At 47.1% G+C, this 24287-nt stretch overlaps 1 protein-coding gene across 2 annotated transcripts in view; it reads left to right on the top strand.

Moving 5' to 3' along the window:
- GFRA4 (GDNF family receptor alpha 4) overlaps positions 1–24287 on the top strand; it is a 132821-nt gene that overhangs the window by 94727 nt on the left and 13807 nt on the right. For both annotated transcript variants that reach the window (XM_038400512.2, XM_038400513.2), the window contains exons 3-4: positions 3134–3214; positions 10797–11142. In XM_038400512.2, coding sequence (XP_038256440.1) covers positions 3134–3214; positions 10797–11142 — 427 coding nt within the window. The remainder of the gene's footprint in view (positions 1–3133; positions 3215–10796; positions 11143–24287) is intronic.

Here is a 24287-nt window from a genome sequence, read left to right as displayed (position 1 = left end):
GTGACCCCCTGTAACTCCCTTCTGGGTCAGGACCCCCCAGTTTGAGAAACGCTGGTCTCCCCTGTGAAATCTGCGTCGTATAGGGCAAAAGCACACAAAAGACCAGATTTCATGGTCCGTGATGCTTTTTTCTTGGCCATAAATTTGGTAAGGTCCTATTGAGACCCAAGATGATGAGAGCTTGGACAAGAGTTTTGGCTGTGCGGATGGAGTCAAAAGGCCGTATTCTAGAAATATGAGGCAGAAAGAAATGGCATGATTTGGACGTAGCCTGGATGTGAGGATCTAGAGAGAGGCCCAAGGGGAAGATGATGCCCAGGTTACAGACCTGAGTGACAAGTAGAACGTTGGTGGTGTGGTGTCCCCAGCGATTGAGATAAAGGACATGGTGCAGAAGGCTTGGGGGGAGATTAGTCAGATCCACTCCCTCCGCGGACATTGTGAGCCACTGTTTTAGGTTCTGCAGGTGACCTTTGACCTAGAGCATCCCAGGTAAAGAGGAAAGCCTCTGATATGAGCTTCCCCCATGGAAAAACTAAAGCCCTGGGGGCGAGGGGATAGGTAACTTAACACTATTGTGTTCTAGTTGTGTTGAGAAATGCAGTGGGTTTCCCATCCAACCGTTGAAAGCAGAGCAGGTCACGGCCACCAGGCCCCCTTCCTTTCATGTGCGGTGCTTTGCTGATCTACTCTCCGATGGAAATGATTCAACAACTGAGTAAGAAAGCCAGTTTGATCCACATTTTGGTCTTTTTCAAGCCAGAGATCATTATCAGCTTCCCCGGAGCCTGAAAGCCAGACCTCGGAGTGGAGGGCTGGACGGAGGGGTATAGACAGAGGTAGTGACCCAGGTCTAGGGTGACCATATTTCCCAAAGGGAAAATGGGACATTGCATGGGGTTAGCCCAAGTCCCCCCATCTCCTGGCATTGTTGCTCGCCCCAGCCCTGCCTACCCCTGCCCAAATCTGCCACCACTACCCCCAGCGAGGCTGGCATCACCGCTAACCCCCCACTCCCACATGTTCCTCTGCACCCTAACTGATCTAAGTTGCGACGGCTGGGACAGGGTTTAAAAAACGGACTGTCCCGGCCAAAACGAGCTACATGCCTGGGTGGCGGGTATCATAGGCTGGGAGAGGCTAAGCCTCCCCAAACAGCCAGGTGTGGGCCTGCCCGCACTCCGCCCCCAGTCTCCCTCTTGCTTCCCGCTCTGCCGGTGGCTCTTCCCCTGTGCCATGGCCCCAGCTGGGGCTGGCACTGGGGCCGCACTGCCCAGTCTCATGGGGCTGGAGCCACGCTGCCCAGCACTCCAGGGCTGGGGAGACTGGGGTCGTGCTGCCCGGCACTCTGGGGTTGGGGGGCTGGGGACGCTGGCGAGGGCCAGCGGCTGCAATGATCTGGGGCGGAGGGGAGCAGGGCTGGAGGCTAGCCTCCTTGAGCCAGCGGTTCACCTGCCACCCATGCTGCAGGGTCTCCCACCCAAGTCTGTAATACCAGGGGGTGGTGTAAGTCAGGACTGAGACACATCATCAGAGCTGTGTGGGTGCTCTACACTGCAATAGCAGGGGAACTGCAGGTCAGGATTGAGATGCATTGGCAGAGTAACTTGGGGAGCCCAGGGCTGGAAAAGCAGTGAATGCTTTAAATCAGGATTTGACTAGGTTCTGCTTCCCACGGCAGGTGACCTGGGCTTCACTCGGGGTCGTGAGCCCCTTATTTTCTCTGAGCAGCAAATTGCCTCGCATGTCCATTAAACACTGCTGAGTCTTTGTTTTCTCTGCTTTCATTTCCTTTGGGACACATTTTCCCAATAATATTCAGAATCCCTAAATGTCTCATTGACTAAAAAAGGAAGCCACTCTGAAACTGACATGCAGAGACTGTTCTTTCATACGGGCGTACCCAAGAGGCCAGAAAAGCTTCCTAGAAGCCTTTATAAAAATCAGTTGTGGCACCATACGCCCAGGGAATTTACATAGCATAGCATTTACTCTGCATCTATTGAGCAAGTCTGTGTTTAGGCACTTCAGTATTTGGAGACGCATTAACAGATGCCAGGTGGTGTCATCAGAACAGAGAAACTGCTCCACTGAAGCATACGAATGGTCCCCGATGCAGTCAGTGGCAGTGCCAGGTAATTCAAAGAAAGCTGTAAACTTGCCTTGTAATACACCGGTGGTAATCCATAGTACTGAGCATCAAGGGAGCAATTTCTTCCTGACCCCAGCTGGGGATCAGCATATGCCCTGAAGCATGAGGTTTGATAGCCTTTTATCCCAGCTAGTGCAGCTCAGGCTGCTGATCTTATCCATATAAATGTCTAATCCCCCCAGTGGTTTGTTTGTTTTTAAACTTACTAAGCTATTTTCCACAGAGTATAACTGAGACATCAGTCAGTAGCATGGCACATTATGGTCCTTGGCGTTGATAAAAGGAGAGCTCTGATGGAATAAAATTTCCGGCATCCTTAATCTATACGGGGAGGCTTTTGCTGGGGCTGCATGTCATTCGCTATATGCTCGGCTAGAAAGAGCAGCATGCATTAGGAGGAGACTCACTGTTAATAACTATAAAGGCACACCCAATCTAGGGTAAGGAAATAAACAGCACAGCCTAGGGATGGCTGTCTGGAAAGCAGCCAGTTTGAGAAAGACCTCACGGGGGGATAGAACACTGGGTGCATAGTGAATTAAAATTGCTACCATCACATGTGTATTCATGGAGTCTGTCCAGTTCCGGGTATAACTGCCCCTCACTGGCAACAGAGAGGCCAAGAACTGAGGGGTCCAAGAAGACCAAACAGCTCTCGCCCATAGAAGCTAACCCACTCAGGCCAAGGTTGAGGTTCATTTTCAAGGGGTAGCCCTGGTTAAATCTCCTGTGGCCTGTGCTGGGGATAAGGGCTTGGCTTTCCAGATGTTGTTGATCTGGCCTCTTCCACCAGCCCCTAAAATCCTGCGCATTACTCTGGGGAAATGGACTCGCTATAAGAATATGCACCATGGAGACCCATAATGCAAACGCTGTTCTGCAGACTCCGGCTTCTGCACTGAGACAGGTTCCTAACACAAATCTCAGGAGCCAGAGCTACCTTACTGTACTGGGGTTCAACTTATCTTCCTTTCACCTCAGGTATGAATGTGTTGGAGAGTTCTCCGTATGAGCCATTCGTCAGGGGCTTTGACTACGTCCGGCTGGCATCCATCACCGCAGGTAGGTGGGCCGGAGCGCATTCTCCTACTTGTTGGCCCAAAGCAGGGTGCTCACTGGGAGGGGGCCCGCAATCCAGATCTGGGAGGGCTGAAATGATTAGGCCTCTCCCTGCCTCACCGCCATCTATTGCGCTGCACGGCTCCCTCTAGCATTGTCTGTGCCGAGAATTTCCATGCTAAGCTGTTGAGACAAGAGCACATCTTCAGGAGAGGCACTTTCTATGTTTGGACCAGGGCCATAAAGAGCGAGGGACCAGGGCAGAGTTAGGCAAGGGCTGGATAGGCAGCCTCTGAAGCTCCCCCAGCTGAGGTAGAAAACACCATGACTCTGGGAGAAGAGCTCTGGCCAGAAGAACCCTGCTCTCCTGGTGCCCATCCCCTTCAGGGCAGAGCCAGCTGGCTGGATTTTAAAAGAGATCAGCAGCCATTGGCCCCATTCAGGGGCCTCAGTGGAAGCAGACCTCTTTGGTAAATCTGGCCCCATGCCTGCCTGATGGGGCAATGGGGTCCAGATACAGTTCGGGGCAGGGGCACCGGAACGGGGGGGGGGGGCTCTGGCCCCATCATTTTTAAAAGTGGGGGAGCTATGAATTGGACTAGATGAACTCTGATATTCTATGATTCTATGCCGTCCCACCTTTTACTGGCCATAAGGGTGAGCGATGGGGTGGGGAGGAGCAGAGGGGAGAGAGGCCTCAGGTGAAGGGGGGGGCTGTGATGGGTTTCCCCTTACCACGGGTGCCATTTGGAACCGGGGTACCTCTGAGTCGGTCTGACCCACCAGTCTGGGCTCCGTTTACACTGCACTGCTGTGCAACCTGCCAAGCCCTCCCCCAGGCTTCAGATTGCACTTTACCAGCACGCATACAGGTAGGGACATACCCAGCTGCAGCTACACATGGATGCTGAGATCAGCTCTGCATGGCAAGGCTCAACTAAGGAATTGCCCAGTTACTCAAGTGCACACCCGCCCCTGTTGAGGGTAAACCCCACAATTGTACCATCTTGAGTTGCACAGAGATTTGTACAGCGTAAATTCATGAAATTGGCCCCCTCGCTCAATGTGGAGGAATATATGCAACAGCTTTGTGTCCCCCCCACCCCCCAGTTATGAATTCCACACACTGGTTTTAGACAAAACAAAACAAGTTTATTAACTACAAAAGATAGATGTTAAGTGATTATAAGGGGTAGCAAACAGATCAAAGCAGATTACCTAGCAAATAAACAAAACACAATCAAAGCTTAATCTACATAAATTGGTTATAAGTAGCAAATTATCACCCTAAATGTTGTTTTATGCAGATTGTAGACATTCTTGGGGGAAAGCTACACTTGCTTGCAGTTTAAAACTCCAGTTATTCTTTTCACAGGCTAGAAAACTCTCTCGCCTGGGTTCAGCCCTTCTCCCCTAGTTCAGTCTTTTGTTTCTTGGGTGTTTCCAGCAGTCTTCCTTCTTGGGCGGGGAGTCAGTGAAGAACGAACCACAATGATGTCACTCCCCTGTCTTAAATAGCTTTGGCATATAGTGGGAACCCTTCATCTCCCAGTTAGATTCCCATGCCCAGACAGTGGAAAAACACTAATATTAAGATGGAGGCCAGTACCAGGTGACTTGGTCACATGTCTCTGTAGGGCCATAGCAGCCATAAGTCGGAGGCTGTTTGTTAACATCCTCAGGAAGGCTGACTGGTTTCAATGACTCACCAAAGATATTTTTTGTCTTGATGTAGCATCCTAAATTTAGCAAGAGACTTGGCTTCTTCTTCCATAAAGATTTCTCTAATTGGCATAAAGTCCCTCCTGCTTCGAGTCTCAAGTTGGAAAAGATGAAAAAGTTTGTCTTCAAATTCTTTTTCTTTGCAGCCAGGAGGAATCTCACTTTATCTCTTTTATCACATAAGGAGATTCATGAGGTCTCAGATGAATCGCCTGACCACTCCTAACAGGGAGTCTCCTGTGTAAAAGGGATCATCTTCCATGCTCAAATCAAGTAGTTTAACAGTGAAATCAGAAAGATGTGGATATTCTTTCCCCCTCACCAATCCCTAATATTTGCAGATAATGTGATTTTTATCTGGTGGCACCTTAAAGACGAACAGATTTATTTGGGCATAAGCTTTCGTGGGTAAAAAACCACCTCTTCAGTTGCATGGAGCGAAAATTACAGATGCAGGCATTATATACTGACGCATAAAGAGAAGGGAGTTACCTCACAAGTGGAGAACCAGTATTGACAGGGCCAATTTGATCAGGGTGGATGTAGTCCACTCCCAATAATAGATGAGATGGTGTCAATTCCAGGAAAGGCAAAGCTTCTTTTGTAGTGAGCCAATCACTCCCAGTCCCTATTCAAGCCCAAATTAATGGATCTGCAGTTTCTCACTGGACTCCTTGTTGTTTTTGTGGATACAGATTAATACGGCTACCCCCTGATACTTGATTTTTCCGAGGTCTCTCCTTTCCTTTCTAAGACAGTGTTACTCCCAAGTAACCACACTATTAGTTTTTTATCCAGATTGCTAGTCACTGAGACATTTCTATGCTTGAGATTCTGCTCTTTGCTTGCACTGGTATACATCAAGGGTGGTTTTGCTGAGGCCAATGGAGTTCCATCCTTTAGAAGTGAGTGGAGATAGGCCCGTTGACTCTGCATTTCCTGGTAGAGATGACATCGAGATTTGAAAGGCATCAGATTTGCTCTGACTTTTCTTCCAGTGATGATCTCAGGCTGGGGGATATTATTATAGATTCATAGAATCTCAGAGTTAGAAGGGACCTCAGGAGATCATCTAGTCCAAGCTCCTGCTCAAAGCAGGACCAGTCCAGATCCCTACATGGTCCCCTCAGAGATTGAACTCACAACCCTAGGTTTAGCAGGCCCATGCTCAAACCACTGAGCTATTCCTCCCCCAATTATTGATGATGATGATTATTATTATTTGTAATTTGAATTATTGTAGTGCCTAGGTTCCCCAGTCAGTTGACAGCTCTTTGTAAAGATGACCCCATCAGTCCACCAAATCCTCTGGAGGCCATTGCCTGAGAGCATCCTCCAGTGACTTGCTCTTGAACGTTGGCTTCTTCAGTCATTCATCTTGCTTCTCGCTGTAGCTCCAGCACAATTACAGTTGTGTAGCATTCACAGCCCTCCAGTTGTTTCCATGATGGTGGTTTGGTCACGCTGGTGAAAGTCCTCAGAAGCAGGCTTGAAGCACAGTCTCCATGTTAGAAACTAGGCTCGTGTGTACACACACAGTCAGAGAGCCCTGTGCTGCTAATAGTCTGCAAACTTCATTAAGGCCTCAGAACAGTGCAGTTCCCAATGGAGATGACTCTCATCACCATCAGGTTTGGCTCCAATCAGGTAGGACGTATGGCTACAACACCTGAAATCAGGGTGGGATTAGGTTGTGACCCCGTCCAGAGCCAGCAACTTTCCCAGACCTAGGTCACTGCAGTTTTCATGGCCTTGGCCCCTGTCCTCTGCCACCTCTAGCAAACTCTCCCCTTTCCTCCCGGCCCCATGTCCATCCCCAGCCTTGACCTTGAATGTCATCTGAGGAGGTGGGGGAGTGGTCTTTCCCTTCTCCGCTCATATGTGATACAGGGTGGCCCCTTCCCCAGCTTCCGGGGTGGGAGCACGTCATAAAGCCTGAGCCTCCTCCACTCTCAAATGCTGGGGTATGCAGCGCCCCAGAAGCCTTCCCTAGCGACTGCGCAGCAGGGATTATGGGATGTCCAATCAAGCATATGGTTGTCATGGAATCCCAGTAGACATCCTAAACTGTAAAGGAGCTGTGGAGACACAACTGCCAGCTGGCTTATCGCACCGGGCCTGGGTCATGGCACTTTCATAGGGCTGGGTGGTGGTTAGGAGTAAGCTCTCTGACGGTGCTGTACTTGTCCAGTTGAATAGAGAAGTGGCCTGATGTAACTATCAGACTGTACAGTGTAACGACAACCAGGTGTGGAGAGATGGTGTAGGGTAGTAGTTAGAGCAGGAGATTGGCTGGGTGTCAGGATTCCTGGGATCTGCTCGCAGCTCTGCCACTGACTGTCTGTGTGACCTGGGGCATTTCACCTCTGTACCTCTAAAAGTGGGGATTAATGGGCCCATCCAGTCCACTATCCTGGCCAGTACCTGAAGCTAAAGCTGGCAGAAAAATAATCCAGACAGACAGAAAGAATTCCTTCCTGGCCCCTGGGGTGGTGATTTGACACTGTTGCATGGGGTTAGATGAACTTAGCTGAAGTTGTTTAGCTACGGATGTTATCGCTGCTCATGAAGTTCTCCAGCCTCTCTTTAAATCCAGCTCCACTCTTTGATCCTCTGGTCTTTGGAAGCTGCAAATCCCACAGTCTGGCTCCGTGGAGAAATATCTCTCTGCATTGACCTGCCCCTGACCTCACCGAGCAGCCCCCTTGCTCTCGGACGAGGGGGGCAGGGAAGGAACAGATTCTTTCTGGAACTGATCTGCACTCAAATTCCCCCAAACTCTCCACCTTTCAAGGCTACCTTCTGCTGGCTTCTTCCCACACTACCATACATCTCAACCTCCCGCTCCTCGTTCTGCCAGCATGGCAGCCTCTTTCACTTGCTTGTCCCTGTTCTCCCCCAAACCAACATTTCCCTTGCTGCCTCGCAAGCGTGGGAACCAACTTACACAGCCACGACCCTGTCCTCCGTCAGAACCTTTCTCAAAGTCATCCCAGCTGTGGCACCATCCTCCGGCTAATGGCTGGGCAGGTGGCCTATTACCAAGCCACCCGTCTCTCTTGTGCTTTTCTCTTATGAAAGACTCTGACGCCTCTAATTTGTGCACTTTGCTGTGAAGCTATGTGACCTTGTGGGCTTGTCTCTGTCAGGCTCCCATCTCTCCCACCCCTGTTGTGTTGTGCAGACCCCTATTGGGTCTTGACCCTGTTTAGATTGTGAGAGCCTCGGGCAGGGACTGTCTTTCATGGTGCACTTTTTACAGCCGGTGAGAGAGGAAGGATGGTTGAGCAGTTAGGATGCTAGCTTGGGACTCAGGAGATGCGGGCACAGATCTCTGCTCTGCCACAGACTCCCTGGGTGACCCTGGGCAAATCACTATGTCTTTCTGTGCCTCAGTTTTCCATCTATACAATGGGAATAATGGTGCTGCCCTGCCTCACAGGGGTGTGGTGGGAATTAATACATTGAACAGTGGGGAGGTGCTCAATTGTGAGGGTGTCTAAGGACCTTGCACCCAGTACAGTGAGGCTGTAATTCTGAATGGGTCCTTTCAGTGCTACTGTGCCACAAACACGCACCTTGCTAGTCTCCACAAACTCCAGCCTTGTGTGTTACTCCCAGTGAGGGCACAATAGTCTGAAATAGCGTTATTAGCGCAGAGTCACAGAGAACTGGGGCTTTCATTAAGCCCGTCACAGAAATAAGGGCCAGTCATGAGGGGGGGATGAGGGGGGGAGGAATCCTGGCCTCACTGAAGTCCATGGCAAAAGATTTCATCCAGCTAGAGCTGCCTTTTGGGGAAATGACACCAGTCACGCCCCCATTGTGCCTCGCAATGCACTGTAACAGGCCTGCCCACCTAAATGTATATGCCTCTCACAGCCCTGTCCAGTCCTGGGAGACCCACCCCCACCCCAGGGGCTCAGCCGACCCTTCAGAAATACTGGCTTACCCAGACGGAGTGTTTGCACTTGTCTTTAGTAGTAGGTTCTGGATGAGGAATTGCCAGCCTGAATCAGCCCTAATGTCCATCTAATCCAGTATCCCAGCTCCACAGTGGCCAAATGCTTCCAAGGAAGGGGCAGGAAACACCACTCTTTGTAAAGAACTCCTCTGCATCCTGCTGAATGCTGTTCCTCAGATACCCACCACTGGCATCATCTATGGCCCACTGACATTCACGGGCATCTTCTGTGCTCGCAGGCTCAGGCCCCACCGTGCCCTAGTCTCCCTCACAGCAATGCTGGCAGGGGCAGAGTTCATTAAATCACTTGGAAAGCAGTTGGACATGCTCTCTTGAAAGGCGCCACAGAGTGCAAAGTCTTGTGACAAATAATCTTAAGGAGGTCACTTTTGGACCAGTTTACAATATTTGCAGACAGCCTTCATTTGTCCTTTTGGGGCGTGGCTTGGGTGCAGCTTGGGCCAGGATGCCTGGGTTCCACTCCCACCTCTGCCAGCCACTGATTCGCTATGTGACTTGTTTCCTCTCCCTGTGCCTGGGTGCCCCTCCTCTGTAATCTGGGGGTGGGGGGCAGTTGTGCTTCTCCATCTCGCAGGGGAGTTGTGAGGCTTACTTCGTGTTTGCAACATGCTTTGAGATCCTGGAACAGGGCAAAGCTTTAGACTTGTGGGGTTCTGGGGGAGCAAAATTTCCCGAGCGGTCTGTGGCTCATGATTTTGCAGAAGCCTGGTGTGTGTATGTAGTTATGACAAGTTGCACCAGTAGGCAGAGCTGGCAATGCCAGGAAAGGTACTGCCAGCAGGGGTGTGGGGAGCTGGCTCTGCCAGGTCCAGGATAGTCAGAGGGGTCAAGCATCTGGCACTGCCAGGTCAGGGATAATCAACAGGGGCTAGGTGGGGGAGAGCTGGAACTCACATATCAGGGATAGCCTGCCGGGGCTGGAGGAGGGGAGCATAGGGGCTGGCACTGCCAAGTCTGGGATAGCCAGCAGTCCATCCCCCACCTGCTGCCTGATTGGCGCTTTCTCACCCATCTCCTCTCTGCCAGCAGCCCTTCCTCCCTTGCCGGAGCCACTCCTTCCCTCTCTGGAGGTGACAACTGCTTCCACTGCCAGCTCAAGATCGGAGTGAGGGGGACAGGCTGAGTGGGGATGAAGGATATTAGCACAGCTTGGGAGGTGATATTTGCTTCAATCCAGAGTCTTAACCTGGCCCGTACCTGGCCTGTGACCAGAAACTCTCCCTCCTTCCTGGAACAGTACCCCCCACTGCAAGTGCTAAGCGAGCTAGTTTTTAACAACCTTGTCAGGGCTAAATTATTAACCCCAGGGTTCAGAGTAGCAGCCGTGTTAGTCTGTATTCGCAAAAAAGAAAAGGAGTACTTGTGGCACCTTAGAGCTACAGCTCACTTCATCGGATGCATTCGGTGGAAAATGCCTTGGGGAGATTTATATACACACACAGAGAACATGAAACAATGGGTTTTATCATACACACTGTAAGGAGAGTGATCACTTAAGATGAGCTATTACCAGCAGGAAGGAGGAAAACCTTTTGTGGTGATAATCAAGGTGAGCCATTTCCAGCAGTTAACAAGAACGTCTGAGGAATGGGGCGGGGGGGGGGCAAATAACATGGGGAAATAGTTTTACTTTGTGTAATGACCCATCCACTCCCAGTCTCTATTCAAGCCTAAGTTAATTGTATCCAGTTTGCAAATTAATTCCAATTCAGCAGTCTCTCATTGGAGAAACCCCAGGGTGAATCCCAGCTCCTCTTGCTCCCTGGGCTCTGGGTTAACCGGGGCCAGCCCCACTGTCCTCCAAGAGCTGGAGGCCCCTCGGGTGCTGGTGTTGTGAAGGCCGATGCTAAGCTTTGTTGGGGTCTCCCGGTCATGCAGGTTCCGAGAACGAGGTGACGCAGGTGAACCGCTGTCTGGATGCTGCCAAGGCCTGCAACGTGGATGAGATGTGCCAGAGGCTGAGGACGGAGTACGTCTCCTTCTGCATCCGGCGCCTGGCCCGGGCCGACGCCTGCAACCGCTCCAAGTGCCACAAGGCCCTGCGCAAGTTCTTTGACCGCGTGCCCCCTGAGTACACGCATGAGCTGCTCTTCTGCCCCTGTGATGACACAGCCTGCGCCGAGCGCCGCCGGCAGACCATTGTCCCTGCCTGCTCCTACGAGTCCAAGGAGAAGCCCAACTGCCTGACCCCCCTGGATTCCTGCCGGGAGAACTACGTCTGCAGGTAACACTCATGCAGCACAGTGGGGCCCAGTCAGTCCCACCCCATGGAGGGCCTGGTCCAACCCACTGAAGCCTGAGGGGAGTCCTTCCAGTGACTCCATTGTGGAAGCAGGCCCTAAAGTGAGATCCTCTGCTCCAGGGACTAAAGTAAAGGGTTGGCTAGGAGGAGCCCGGGGTCAAACGTAGAGTGAGATGCTCATGGTGCGTTCTTGAGGCAAATCCCTTGGACTGTCCCCCTTTTGCCCCAGGTATGGTAGCTGGAAAGCTGGGAGGTAAAACTAATGTCAGGTTGTATTAATTGCACCTGTTGTCCCAAGGATCCCAAAGCAATTTACAAGCGCTCCTGGCTAAGCTCTCAGCAGGCATTTGACCTTTGTTACCGCTAAGGGATAAACTCAGGAACAAAGAGATCAGGGAGCAGTGCCCAACCCTGCTGACTGTTAGGTGCATGTCTACCCACTAGGCAACACCACTTCTCTATGTAGGGAAACAGGAAGTAAGAGCCTCACTAGGAACCAGATGCTGAGCTCCTGTGCGTGACCAGGAGGGATAATGGGGAGGGGTGCACACAGTACCCAACACTAGCAAATGGAAACCTCTATTAAAAGCCACAAAGCTTCAGAAAAGTTTATCTGGAAAGGCCACGATGCACGACGTGTGTCAGGCTTCCCACAGCTGCCTCCTTTCAAGGAGGTTTATCCCTGCTCCAAGATGCCTTCCCCAGCTCTTTGGTGGAGTTGCTGCTTTTATGTGTCTATGCTACAGTCCTGGAGTGTGATGGAAGCTTGAGTAGACATCCCTGAGCTAACTTGAATCTAGCTAGCCAGTGAAGCTGAAGCAGCATGAGTTTCCACATGGATTAGCTGCCCAAGTAATTACTTAGTAATTACTTAATTGCACAGGCTTGAACAGTGTGATACAGCATGGCCAGAAGGCAGCAGGAGAGTGATCTAGGAGAGATATGTAAGTCCCAAGATGAGGAGAAGCCTTATTCCCTGTAGAGGGAAGAAAGGTTTCTATAGATTAATTAAAAGCACCTGAAGCCAACTAAAGCACCTGAAGCCAGTCACCTGATAAAACCCCCCCTGCTTCAATCAGTCAGGGGAAGGAGTTGGAGCAGAGAGCAGTTTGGAGGAGTTGAAGTAGAGGAGAGTTTGGAGAAGAGCCATGGCTGGCTAGAAGATCAAGACCCTAGGTAAAGAGACACCTGGCTTGTGCAGAGAGGGAGGGCAGGAAGCCCCACAAGCTGAAGAGCAGGAGAGGGAAGTAGCCCAGGGAAAGGAAGCACTAGTTCAAGTGGTTTACCACTATTCCTAGGGCCCCTGGGCTGGGACCCAGAGTAGAGGGTGGGCTTGAGTCCCTCCCTCTTCACTACCCTTCTCTGGGTTACTAGTGGGAAAGTAAATACCCTAGTTCAGGGGCAGGAAACTGTGCCCTGAACCCCTTTGCCCCACCCCCAAGAAGAGGAAGTGTGGAACCCATCATAATCATACCAGCAATTTGCCACAACAGTCAGAGTTGAAGTCCATGTTGTTGTTTTTACTGCTCTGGGACCTGGGCTAGCTGGGTTAAGCTAGCTTGGGTATGTCTTCATGAGCTGCAGTCACACCCTCAGAGGGCAAAGAGGCGTGCACACGGCATCCCAAGCTTTTTCAGATTTCAGACTTTTTCAGACTTCCGTCCCCTAATTCAGAGTTGCCACCTCCTGTGATTTTTATAGCTAGTGTTGTGCTACTTGGTGGTGGTTTTTGGACAGTCCCATCTGCTGGAATCCAAAGCTTGCATGAGAATCTCAGTGTTCATTAATAAAAGTAATTCTCCAGCCTTCATGACTGCAAAGAAAAGCTTGAAAATAAGACCCAAGTGTACTCCGAAGGCCCCAAAGAGCCGTCAATGGTAAAATTCTCTCTTTTGAGAATACTGGTACTTTGTGTGTGATATAACACCAGCCACTTCCTGGGAGGCAGTGCTGCCTAGTAGTTGGACCAGGACACTGGGTATTGGCCCTCCTGGGTTCTATTCCTAGTTCTGCCAGTGAATTCCTGGACAAATCGGTTACAAAGGGGATGATAGTGTCTCTTCCATGGCAGTATGGGGAGGGTGAAATTATGGAGGATGCTTTTAGATGAAGGACACTATATGCACATGGGTAGCTATGTCAACGTGTGTGTTAGTTATCTATTTTCTTTATAGATACTTTCATCCCTAAAGTTCTCAAAGAACTTTATAGATGAGAGAGTCACTTTACCCACCCTGCTGCAGCTCTTTCTGGGGTAGAGCCCATTAACCACCCTGCAGCAGTAATGCTAAGCACTTGGCTTTTAAAGAGGAGGAACGACAAATAATTTCTCCAATTGAAACTGCTGGAGGAGCAGAACATAATTCTCTTCATTGGAATTTGGCTGAGGCGAGCCACCTTATTTTTGCCAGAAGCACCATAAGAATTTTAATGACTCAGTGGCTAGATCCTCTGGCTTAAGTTTTATCTGAAAGATGGCAAGCCAGGGGAGCCAGCAGCCATTACTCCAGGTACTATAGGATTTCACACAGCTAGCCAGTGGATCTGAAATTTAGCAGTGTTACCCCCCTGGGGAAACACAAATAAGCTAGGCTGATGGGGAAAGGGAGATGCAGAGGTGAATGTGTTGATTTCCTGGAGGATAGGAACGATTTCACAGCCTTAAAGTAGCACAGCTACTTAATTAGCTAGTTAATTAGCTAGTTCATTGGTCTCTGAACGGATAATAAAGGTATCCTCTGGAGCCAATGTCCGAAGCAGCAAGGAAATGCGAGATCCGGTCAAAGTCTGCAGAAGGCACAGAAACCAAAATGAGAGCCATGATCAAAAGCACAGCTCTCTAAAGAAACAGTTAGAGTAAAATAATATCGGGTAAACCCCATTTTATACCCAGCTGTAACCCCTTGAATTCAAAGTGATCTGGGTACTTGGCAACCCTTGTGCACACACATGCTAGCTTAGAGACTAACCAATTTATTTGGGCATAAGCTTTTGTGGGCTATAACCCACTTCATCAGATGCATGGAGTAGAAAATACAGTAGGCATGTATAAATATACAGCACATGAAAAGATGGGAGTTGCTTTACCAAGTGGGGGGGGGGGTCAGTGCTAACGAGGCCAATTCAATTACGGTGGATGTGGCCCATTTCCAACAGTTGACAAGAAGGTGTGAGTCTCGTTAACAGTACAAAAAGTAATTTTCCCTCTGTTGATATTCACCCCCTTCTTGTCAACTGTTGGAAATGGCCACATCCAAGCTGGCTGAAATCCCACCAGCTGGTGGCAAAAGAACAACAAAAGTGTGTCATTGACTTAAAACGATTGACCACTGAAATGTAATCTCTCCAGAAAATGAGAGAGTTCCTATGCAGGAGAGCTAGTTTGTCAGGGGAGAGGTCACCTTGGCAATAAAGTTACCTGGCAAGGGTCTCGGCTCACCTGGGGAAGCTGGCAAGGGGAGGGTCACCTGGCACAGGAGTCTGGATTGTTATAAAAATGGGTCTATTTGGCCATTTTCAGCAGCTCACGCTGATGGGAGCTGATGTAGTCTTATGAGGCAGGGGAAACCTGCCTTCCAGCCTGCCTTCTTGAGCCTGGAGGGAAAGCAGTAACTGTATGTGAAAGGAAGTGTAGAGTCAAATATAGTAAAAGTCTTAAATGACTCCAACAGTACCACAGAATCTCTGTGGATAGAAATTCCATGCTTGAATAATACAAATATAGCAGTAGGAATAAACTTCTGACCAGCCTGGTGATGGTGATTGGAAAATGCTCAGGGTGATTAGAGATGCTACAAAAACAGAAAACCCAATAATAATGGGGGATTTCAACTATCTCCATATTGACTGGGAACATGTCGTCCCAGGACAGGATGAAGAGAGAAAATGTCTAGACACCATTAATGACTGATTCTTGGAGCAACTAGTCCTGGAACCCGGAAGGAGAGAGGCAATTCTTGATTTAGTCCTGAGTGGCGCACAGGATCTGATCCAAGAAACTGAACTGCTCGGTAATAACAACCATAATGCAGTTAAATTTAACATCCTTATACAGAGGAAAAGTGCCAAAGAAACCTACCACAGTAGCTTTTAACCTCAAAAGGGGGAAGTAAACAAAAATGAGGAAACTAGTTAAAAGAACAGTCACAAGAGTAAAATGCCTGCAAGCTGCTTGGAAACCTTTTAAAAGCATCATAATAGAGGCTCAATCTAAAGGCATAGCCCAAATCAAACAAAACAGTAAAAGCCCCCCCGCCCTCCCAAAAAACCCCAGTTAGATACAAAAAGGCATCCTTTAAGAATTGGAAGTGAAATCCTACTGAGATAAATAGAAAGGACCATAAACTCTGGCAAGTCAAGTGTAAATGTATAATTAGGCAGGCCAAAAAAGAATTTGAAGAGTAGCTAGAAAAAGACACACAAACCAACAGCAAAAATAAAAGTGTGAAGCAGGAAGCCTGCCAAACAGTGGGGCCACTGGACAATCGAGATGCTAAAGGAGCACTCAAGGAAGAGAAGGCTGTTGTGGAGAAGCTAAATGAATTCTTTTAATCGGACTTCACTGTAGAGGACGTGAGGGAGATTCCCACACCAGGACTATTCTTTTTAGGTAACAAATTTGAGGAACTGTCCCAGGTTGAGATGTCAGTAGAAGAGATTTTGGAACAAATTGAAAAATTAAACAGTAATAAGTCACCAGTGTTGGACTGAGATTCACTTACTCAGCAGAAGGGTCTAACAAATCTTTATTAAGGCAAAACACTCAGCAAGTAGTGATCAATTTCTCACCAATGGGAAACTCATTGGAATGATCTCATCACAGTTGCCTCCAGCACTGGATAATTTAGTTTCAACTTTCCTTTGTTATACAAACTTATGTATAACTTTCGGTTATCTTTTGTTATGTATTGGTCTCTCATTTCCATGTTAACTCTCCTCACCCACCAGTACAAGTTTAGCATTAGTTCAAACCGTTCAATTCTAGCTCTTTAGTTGCTTTCTCTTTTCTTGTTGTCACAAATATGATTATGCTTCAATTTCTTACACATAGGCAGTTCTGCTTATGCTTATACCATTAAATGTTATCAGCGCAGACTCTTAACTTCCACAGCAGGCTTCTGTCACCCTAAATATGCCTTTGCTCCCAACACTCCCCACTGGGAAGCCATAGAATCCCTTTCTAAGGCTTCATCAAAGCCTGCATTTCATATACTCTTCTCCTTCCCAGCTGCCTAACCAAGCTCCTATCCTTCTAAAGCGATGCGATTAACACCGCTGCTAGTTTGACTTGCACAAAGCCCATTGGTATCATGCATAACCACGGATTTTCCCCAATATCGTATACTAACTCCTACCATGGCCCCTTTTCCAGAGGATCCTATGTCACTTGGAATATTTTGACTCTCCTGCCTTAAGGTCCACAGACATTCTGGATGTCTTTCCACTAAGGCCTGTACATTTAATGCAATTGTGATATGACATGGCTTAGCTGTTCGGGGCAGTACCAGTTGGGGGGCACCAGCTGGGATCTGAGTTACCCAGGAAAGAATTTTCTGCAGTATGTGGCTGGTGAATCTTGCTCATATGCTCAGGGTTTAGCTGATCGCCATATTTGGGGTGGGGAAGGAATTTTCCTCCAGGGCAGATTGGAGAGGTCCTGGAGGTTTTTCGCCTTCCTCTGTAGCATGGGGCATGGGTGACTTGAGGGAGGCTTCTCTGCTCCTTGAAGTCTTTAAACTATGATTTAAGGACTTCGATAGCTCAGACATGGGTGAGGTTTTTCATAGGCGTGGGTGGGTGAGATTCTGTGGCCTGCACTGTGCAGGAGGTCGGACTAGATGATCAGAATGGTCCCTTCTGACCTTAGTATCTATGATACATTGTGGAGCTCGTGCTGGGGAACTGGAAAAATTGCCTTTGTCCTCTATTTGGGTAAGCTTTCTTGGATCTAAGCAGAACATTGGCCAGTCATAATAATATGTTTGGTTTTATAGTAGCAGCCGTGTTAGTCTGTATTCGCAAAAAGAAAAGGAGTACTTGTGGCACCTTGGAGACTAACAAATTGATTAGAGCATAAGCTTTCGTGAGCTTATGCTCTAATCAATTTGTTAGTCTCTAAGGTGCCACAAGTACTCCTTTTCTTTTTATAATAATATGTCTGTGTCCCATATTGGAAGTGCCCGACTCAACAGGGTACACAATATTTGCCTTCTCCAGCTTTGGCCACCTTGGCTTGACCTTGTCCCCATTGCCTTGTCCCTACTGTGCAATTCTGGGGTTTTTGCCAGTATGTGGACCCACATGTCGGCAACATCTTCTGCAGTACATCACAATGACATAACCAGGTACCATACCTCTTGGAACAACATGAAGTACCTGGGGCTTTCCAGCTCCCCCAATCCATGAAAGAATCCATGTTTCATCAAGCTTGCACCTTTTCTCAGCATAACAGACCATTGAGCAGCGCCTAACCTTGCATCAAGCTCCTTCTGTTTTTGTCCATTGTTCTACCATCTTCTCTGTTATGAACCTAGGTACTTTCCCACCTTGAATTTCCTTTTGTCCTACCTGTGTAGCTCCTGTATTAGGAAACTGCCATCCCATGAGCAGATAAATCACCTTTGATAAGTGAGGTTGGTTCAGGATTTTTCCTATTTCATTCATTGCTGCTTCCACTTCCCTAAACACCTGTCCTGGTATCCTGAATATCCTTTAAATCCTCCCCTATATCCTCATTCTGTTGTTTGTTTAACTTTAACAGATTCTGTAACAGAAATCTCATTTTCTGATTTTTCCTCCCACAATACTGTGATATCCATATGAACAAATGCTGAAGTTCCCAAAGATCCAACTCCTTATATGGTTCCTATATCTCTTTTATCTCCTTTTCCCTGCCTCTGTCCCTTCTAAGGCCACCAAATTTCCTCCTATTCCACCCCATCCATCTAGCTTTTTAGTCACTTTATCTTCTCTTGGTCTCACAAACATGATTATTCTGCAATTTCTTACACAAAGGCAGTTCTACTTATGCTTACACTGTTAAACATTATCAGAACGGACTCTTCCGTCAGGCCTAAATATGCCTTCTCCCCCAACAACCAGGACCAGATGCTATTCACCCAAGAGTTCTGAAGGAACTCGGATATGAAATTGCAGAACTACTAGTTATGGTACGTAATCTATCGCTTAAACCAGCCTCTTTACCGGATGACTGGAGGATAGCTACTGTACCGCTGATTTCTTTTTCTTTTTTTTTTTTTTAAAAAGGCTCCAGGGGCAATTACAGGCCAGTAAGTCTAACTTCAGTACCTGGAAAATTGGTTGATAGAAAAGTACAGAATTATTACATACATAGGTGAACACAATATGCTGGGGGAAGAGTCAACACGGCTTTTGTAAAGGGAAATCATGCCTCACCAATCTATTTGAGGAGGTCAACAGTCATGTGGACCAGGGTGATCTAAGTATGATATACTGTACTTGGGCCTTCAGAAAGCCTTTGACAAAGTTCCTCAACAAAGACTCTTAAGCAAATTAAGAGGAATAAGAATCATAGAATCATAGAATATCAGGGTTGGAAGGGACCCCAGAAGGTCATCTAGTCCAACCCCCTGCTCAAAGCAGGACCAAGTCCCAGTTAAATCATCCTAGCCAGGGCTTTGTCAAGCCTGACCTTAAAAACCTCTAAGGAAGGAGATTCTACCACCTCCCTAGGTAACGCATTCCAGTGTTTCACCACCCTCTTAGTGAAAAAGTTTTTCCTAATATCCAATCTAAACCTCCCCCATTGCAACTTGAGACCATTACTCCTCGTTCTGTCATCTGCTACCATTGAGAACAGTCTAGAGCCATCCTCTTTGAAACCCCCTTTCAGGTAGTTTACTTTAGTTGAACTTTAGTTGAAGAGGGAAGGTCCTCTCATGCGTCAGTAACTGATTAACTGATTAAAAGATGGTAAACAAAGAGTAGGAATAAATGGTCAGTTTTCAAAGTGGAGAAATGTAAACGGGGGGAGGGGTGAATATCTGTACTAGGACCAGTGCTGTTCAATATATTAAATGATCTGGAAAAACGGGTAAACAGTGAGATGGGAAAGTTTGCAGATGATAGAAAAAGAAATATTAGAATTGGAAGAAGAATAGAGAAATGCAGCACAAATGATGAGGGACATGGAACAGCTGCCATATGAGGAGAGATTTTAAAAAGCCTAGGACTGTTCATCTTAGAAAAGAGATTACTCGGGAGCGATATGCTAGAGGTCAATGCCGTCATGAATGGTGGAGAGAAAGTGAATAAGGAAGTGTTATTTACCCCTTCACATGACACAAGAACCAGGGGTCACCCAATGAAATTAATAGGCATCAGGTTTAAAACAAACAAAAGGAAGTGTTTAACAGCTGCAGTGGCACAGGAGCTAGCAAACAGAGCTCTAAACAGGGGAGTTTGAGTGGGAGTTCTGTTGGAGGAGAAGGTAGTTGTGCTTGGTTTTCTATTTTTAGCGTGTGTGTGTGTGGGGGGGGGGCTTTGTGCTGGGAGAGCAGCTGAGCCTGCTTAGAGGGTGGGGCTTCTGACTAGGGGTCCTATAAAGGTAGCCAGCCAGTCAGGCAGCGGCACAGGAGCTAGCAAACAGAGCTCTAAACAGGGGAGTTTGAGTGGGAGTTTGCAAGGGGAGTTTGGATTGTGGTGCTTGTTTGGGGTTTGCTTTTGCTGGGGGGGTGGTTCCCAGATTAACAGGATTTAGGTGGGAAGGTGATGACAGATACAGAGGCAGCTGTGGGAGTGACTCCTGTAGTGGAAGACACATTGAGGATGCCTGGATGTGGAAGCTGTGGTATGTACATGATCCTGGAGGGGGGACCTCGTAAGTATTTTTTCTGCATGAAATACCGTCTGATAGAGCTGATGGAAGAAAAGATCCGAGGTTTGGAGATGCAGGTGGAAAGTCTGGTTGAGTTTAGGAAGGGGTTTGAGCAGATGATGGAGCAAAGATATGAGGTATCTGAAGGGAAAAGCTCAGACTCATGGATGGAAGCAGGGCTGGGGAATTTTGAGGAGAGACTGGATGAGGAAAGTGGTCAGTGGAAACATGTGACTCAAAGAACCAGGCAGAGGAAAAGACGGGCTAGTGAAGGAGAAATAGAGCTTAGGAACAGGTTTGCAGAGTTGGAAAATGAAGAAGGGGCTCAGCAGGTACTTGTTGAAGGTGGAAGGGTAAGGAAGAAGAGAAGAGAGGCTAGTCCTATAGAAAAAGCGGAAGAGTCAAGGGAGACTACACCAAATCTGAGCCCCAGGAGGATACCGGATGGGTTGAAGAGGATTGTAAGGGAAAATAGGAATGGAAAGAACTTGCAGCCAGAGGGAACAGGGGAGAGACTGGAGAATAGCACCGTCACCAGGAAAAGGCAGGTCTATGTGATCGGGGACTCTTTATTGAGAAGAATAGACAGGCCTGTAACTAGAGCTGATCCTGAGAATAGAAGGGTGTGCTGTCTTCCGGGTGCTAAGATACGGGATGTAGACCTGAGGTTGAAAAGGATCCTAAAGGGAGCGGGAAAGAATCCCCTAATTATCCTTCATGTGGGAACAAATGATACGGCTAGATTCTCGCTGGAAAGTATTAAGGGAGACTATGCTAGGCTGGGGAAGACGCTTAAGGAAATTGAGGCTCAGGTGATCTTTAGCGGGATCCTTCCTGTTCCTAGAGAAGGGCAACAAAGGTGTGACAAGATTATGACTGTCAACAGATGGCTTAGGCAGTGGTGCTATAAGGAGGGCTTTGGGATGTATGGCTACTGGGAGGCCTTCATGGACAGAGGACAGTTCTCTCGGGATGGACTTCATCTGAGTAGGGAAGGAAATAGACTTCTAGGATCAAGGCTGGCACAACTGATAAAGAGAGCTTTAAACTAGGAATTGGGGGGAGATGGATGGGAGATGTCCAGGAAATCTCCACGCCAGATTTTAGCATTGAGAGGGAAGAAGACGAAGTAAGAAAGGATACAGCCGTGGGTAGGAGAATGTATATAAGGAGCAAGGTGTGGATACTAGTCTAATAGGTTATACTGGCTGTAGAATGACTGTGCCTAATAGGGTACAAAATGTGAGCGAGGCCAAACAGCAAAAATTAAGATGTTTGTACACCAATGCGAGGAGCCTAGGTAACAAAATGGAGGAACTAGAGCTACTGGTGCAGGAAGTGAAACCAGATATTATAGGGATAACAGAAACATGGTGGAATAGTAGTCATGACTGGACTACAGGTATTGAAGGGTATGTGCTGTTTAGGAAAGACAGAAACAAAGGTAAAGGGGGTGGAGTAGCATTGTATATCAACGATGAGTTAGAATGTAAAGAAATAAGAAGCGATGCAATGGATAAGACAGTCCGTCTGGGCAAAAATTACATTGGGGAAGAAAACTAGTAAAGCCTCTCCTACGATAGTGCTTGGGGTGTGCTATAGACCTCCGGGATCTAATTTGGATATGGATAGAGCCCTTTTTAATGTCTTTAATAAAGTAAATACTAATGGAAACTGCGTGATCATGGGAGACTTTAACTTCCCAGATATAGACTGGAGGACCAGTGCTAGTAATAATAATAATAGGGCTCAGATTTTCCTAGATGCGATAGCTGATGGATTCCTTCATCAAGTAGTTGCTGAACCGACTAGAGGGGATGCCATTTTAGATTTAATTTTGGTGAGTAGAGAGGACCTCATAGAAGAAATGGTTGTAGGGGACAATCTTGGCTCAAGTGATCATGAGCTAATTCAGTTCAAACTAAATGGAAGGATTAACAAAAATAAATCTGCAACTAGGGTTTTTGATTTCAAAAGGGCTGACTTTCAAAAATTAAGGAAATTAGTTAGGGAAGTGGATTGGACTGAAGAACTTATGGATCTAAAGGTAGAGGAGGCCTGGGATTACTTTAAATCAAAGCTGCAGAAGCTATCAGAAGCCTGTATCCCAAGAAAGGGGAAAAAATTCATAGGAAGGAGTTGTAGACCAAGCTGGATGAGCAAGCATCTTAGAGAGGTGATTAAGAAGAAGCAGAAAGCATACAGGGAGTGGAAGATGGGAGGGATCAGCAAGGAAAGCTACCTAATTGAGGTCAGAAGATGTAGGGATAAAGTGAGACAGGCTAAAAGTCGAGTAGAGTTGGACCTTGCAAAGGGAATTAAAACCAATAGTAAAAGGTTCTATAGCCATATAAATAAGAAGAAAACTAAGAAGTGGGGCCGCTTAACACTGAGGATGGAGCGGAGATTAAAGATAATCTAGGCATGGCCCAATATCTAAACAAATACTTTGCCTCAGTCTTTAATAAGGCTAAAGAGGATCTTGGGGATAATGGTAGCATGACAAAAGGGAATGAGGATATAGAGGTAGATATTACCATATCTGAGGTAGAAGCAAAACTGAAACAGCTTAATGGGACTAAATTGGGGGGGTCCAGATAATCTTCATCCAAGAATATTAAAGGAATTGGCACCTGAAATTGCAAGCTCATTAGCAAGAATTTTTAATGAATCTGTAAACTCAGGAGTAGTACCAAATGATTGGAGAATTGCTAATATAGTTCCTATTTTTAAGAAAGGGAAAAAAAGTGATCCGGGTAACTACAGGCCAGTTAGTTTGACATCTGTAGTATGCAAGGTCCTGGAAAAAATTTTGAAGGAGAAATTAGTTAAGGACATTGAAGTCAATGGTAAATGGGACAAAATACAACATGGTTTTACAAAAGGTAGATCGTGCCAAACCAACCTAATCTCCTTTTTTGAAAAGGTAACAGATTTTTTAGTTAAAGGAAATGCAGTGGATCTAATTTACCTAGATTTCAGTAAGGCATTTGATACCGTGCCACATGGGGAATTATTAGTTAAATTGGAGAAGATGGTGATCAATATGAACATCAAAAGGTGGATAAGGATTTGGTTAAAGGGGAGACTGCAACGGGTCCTACTGAAAGGCGAACTGTCAGGTTGGAGGGAGGTTACCAGTGGAGTTCCTCAGGGATCGGTTTTGGGACCAATCTTATTTAATCTTTTTATTACTGACCTTGGCACAAAAAGTGGGAGTGTGCTAATAAAGTTTGCAGATGATACAAAGCTGGGAGGTATTGCCAATTCGGAGAAGGATCGGGATATTATACAGGAGGATCTGGATGACCTTGTAAACTGGAGTAATAGTAATAGCATGAAATTTAATAGTGAGAAGTGTAAGGTTATGCATTTAGGGATTAATAACAAGAATTTTAGTTATAAGTTGGGGACACATCAATTAGAAGTAACGGAAGAGGAGAAGGACCTTGGAGTATTGGTTGTTCATAGGATGACTATGAGCTGCCAATGTGATATGGCTGTGAAAAAAGCTAATGCAGTTTTGGGATGCATCAGGAGAGGCATTTCCAGTAGGGATAAGGAGGTTTTAGTACGGTTATACAAGGCACTGGTGAGACCTCACCTAGAATACTGTGTGCAGTTCTGGTCTCCCATGTTTAAAAAGGATTAATTCAAGCTGGAGCAGGTACTAGAATGATCCAAGGAATGGAAAACTTGTCTTATGAAAGGAGACTTAAGGAGCTTGGCTTGTTTAGCCTAACTAAAAGAAGGTTGAGGGGAGATATGATTGCTCTCTATAAATATATCAGAGGGATAAATACAGGAGAGGGAGAAGAATTATTTAAGCTCAGCACCAATGTGGACACAAGAACAAATGGGTATAAACTGGCCATCAGGAAGTTTAGACTTGAAATCAGATGAAGGTTTCTAACCATCAGAGGAGTGAAGTTTTGGAATAGCCTTCCAAGGGAAGCAGTGGGGGCAAAAGATCTATCTGGTTTTAAGATTCTACTCGATAAGTTTATGGAGGAGATGGTATATTGGGATAATGTGATTTTTGGTAAGTAATTGATCTTTAAATATTCAGGGTAAATAGGCCAAATCCCCTGAGATGGGATATTAGATGGATGGGATCTGAGTTACTATAGAAAATTCTTTCCTGGGTATGTGGCTGGTGAATCTTGCCCATATGCTCAGGGTTTAGCTGATTGCCATATTTGGGGTCGGGAAGGAATTTTCCTCCAGGGCAGATTGGAGAGGCCCTGGAGGTTTTTCGCCTTCCTCTGTA

This window comes from Dermochelys coriacea, chromosome 4 (assembly GCF_009764565.3).
Source record: "Dermochelys coriacea isolate rDerCor1 chromosome 4, rDerCor1.pri.v4, whole genome shotgun sequence".
In the NCBI taxonomy this organism is placed as follows: Eukaryota; Metazoa; Chordata; order Testudines; family Dermochelyidae; genus Dermochelys; species Dermochelys coriacea.
Note: the sequence above shows the minus strand (reverse complement) of the source record. Positions and strands in the feature narration are given on the sequence as shown.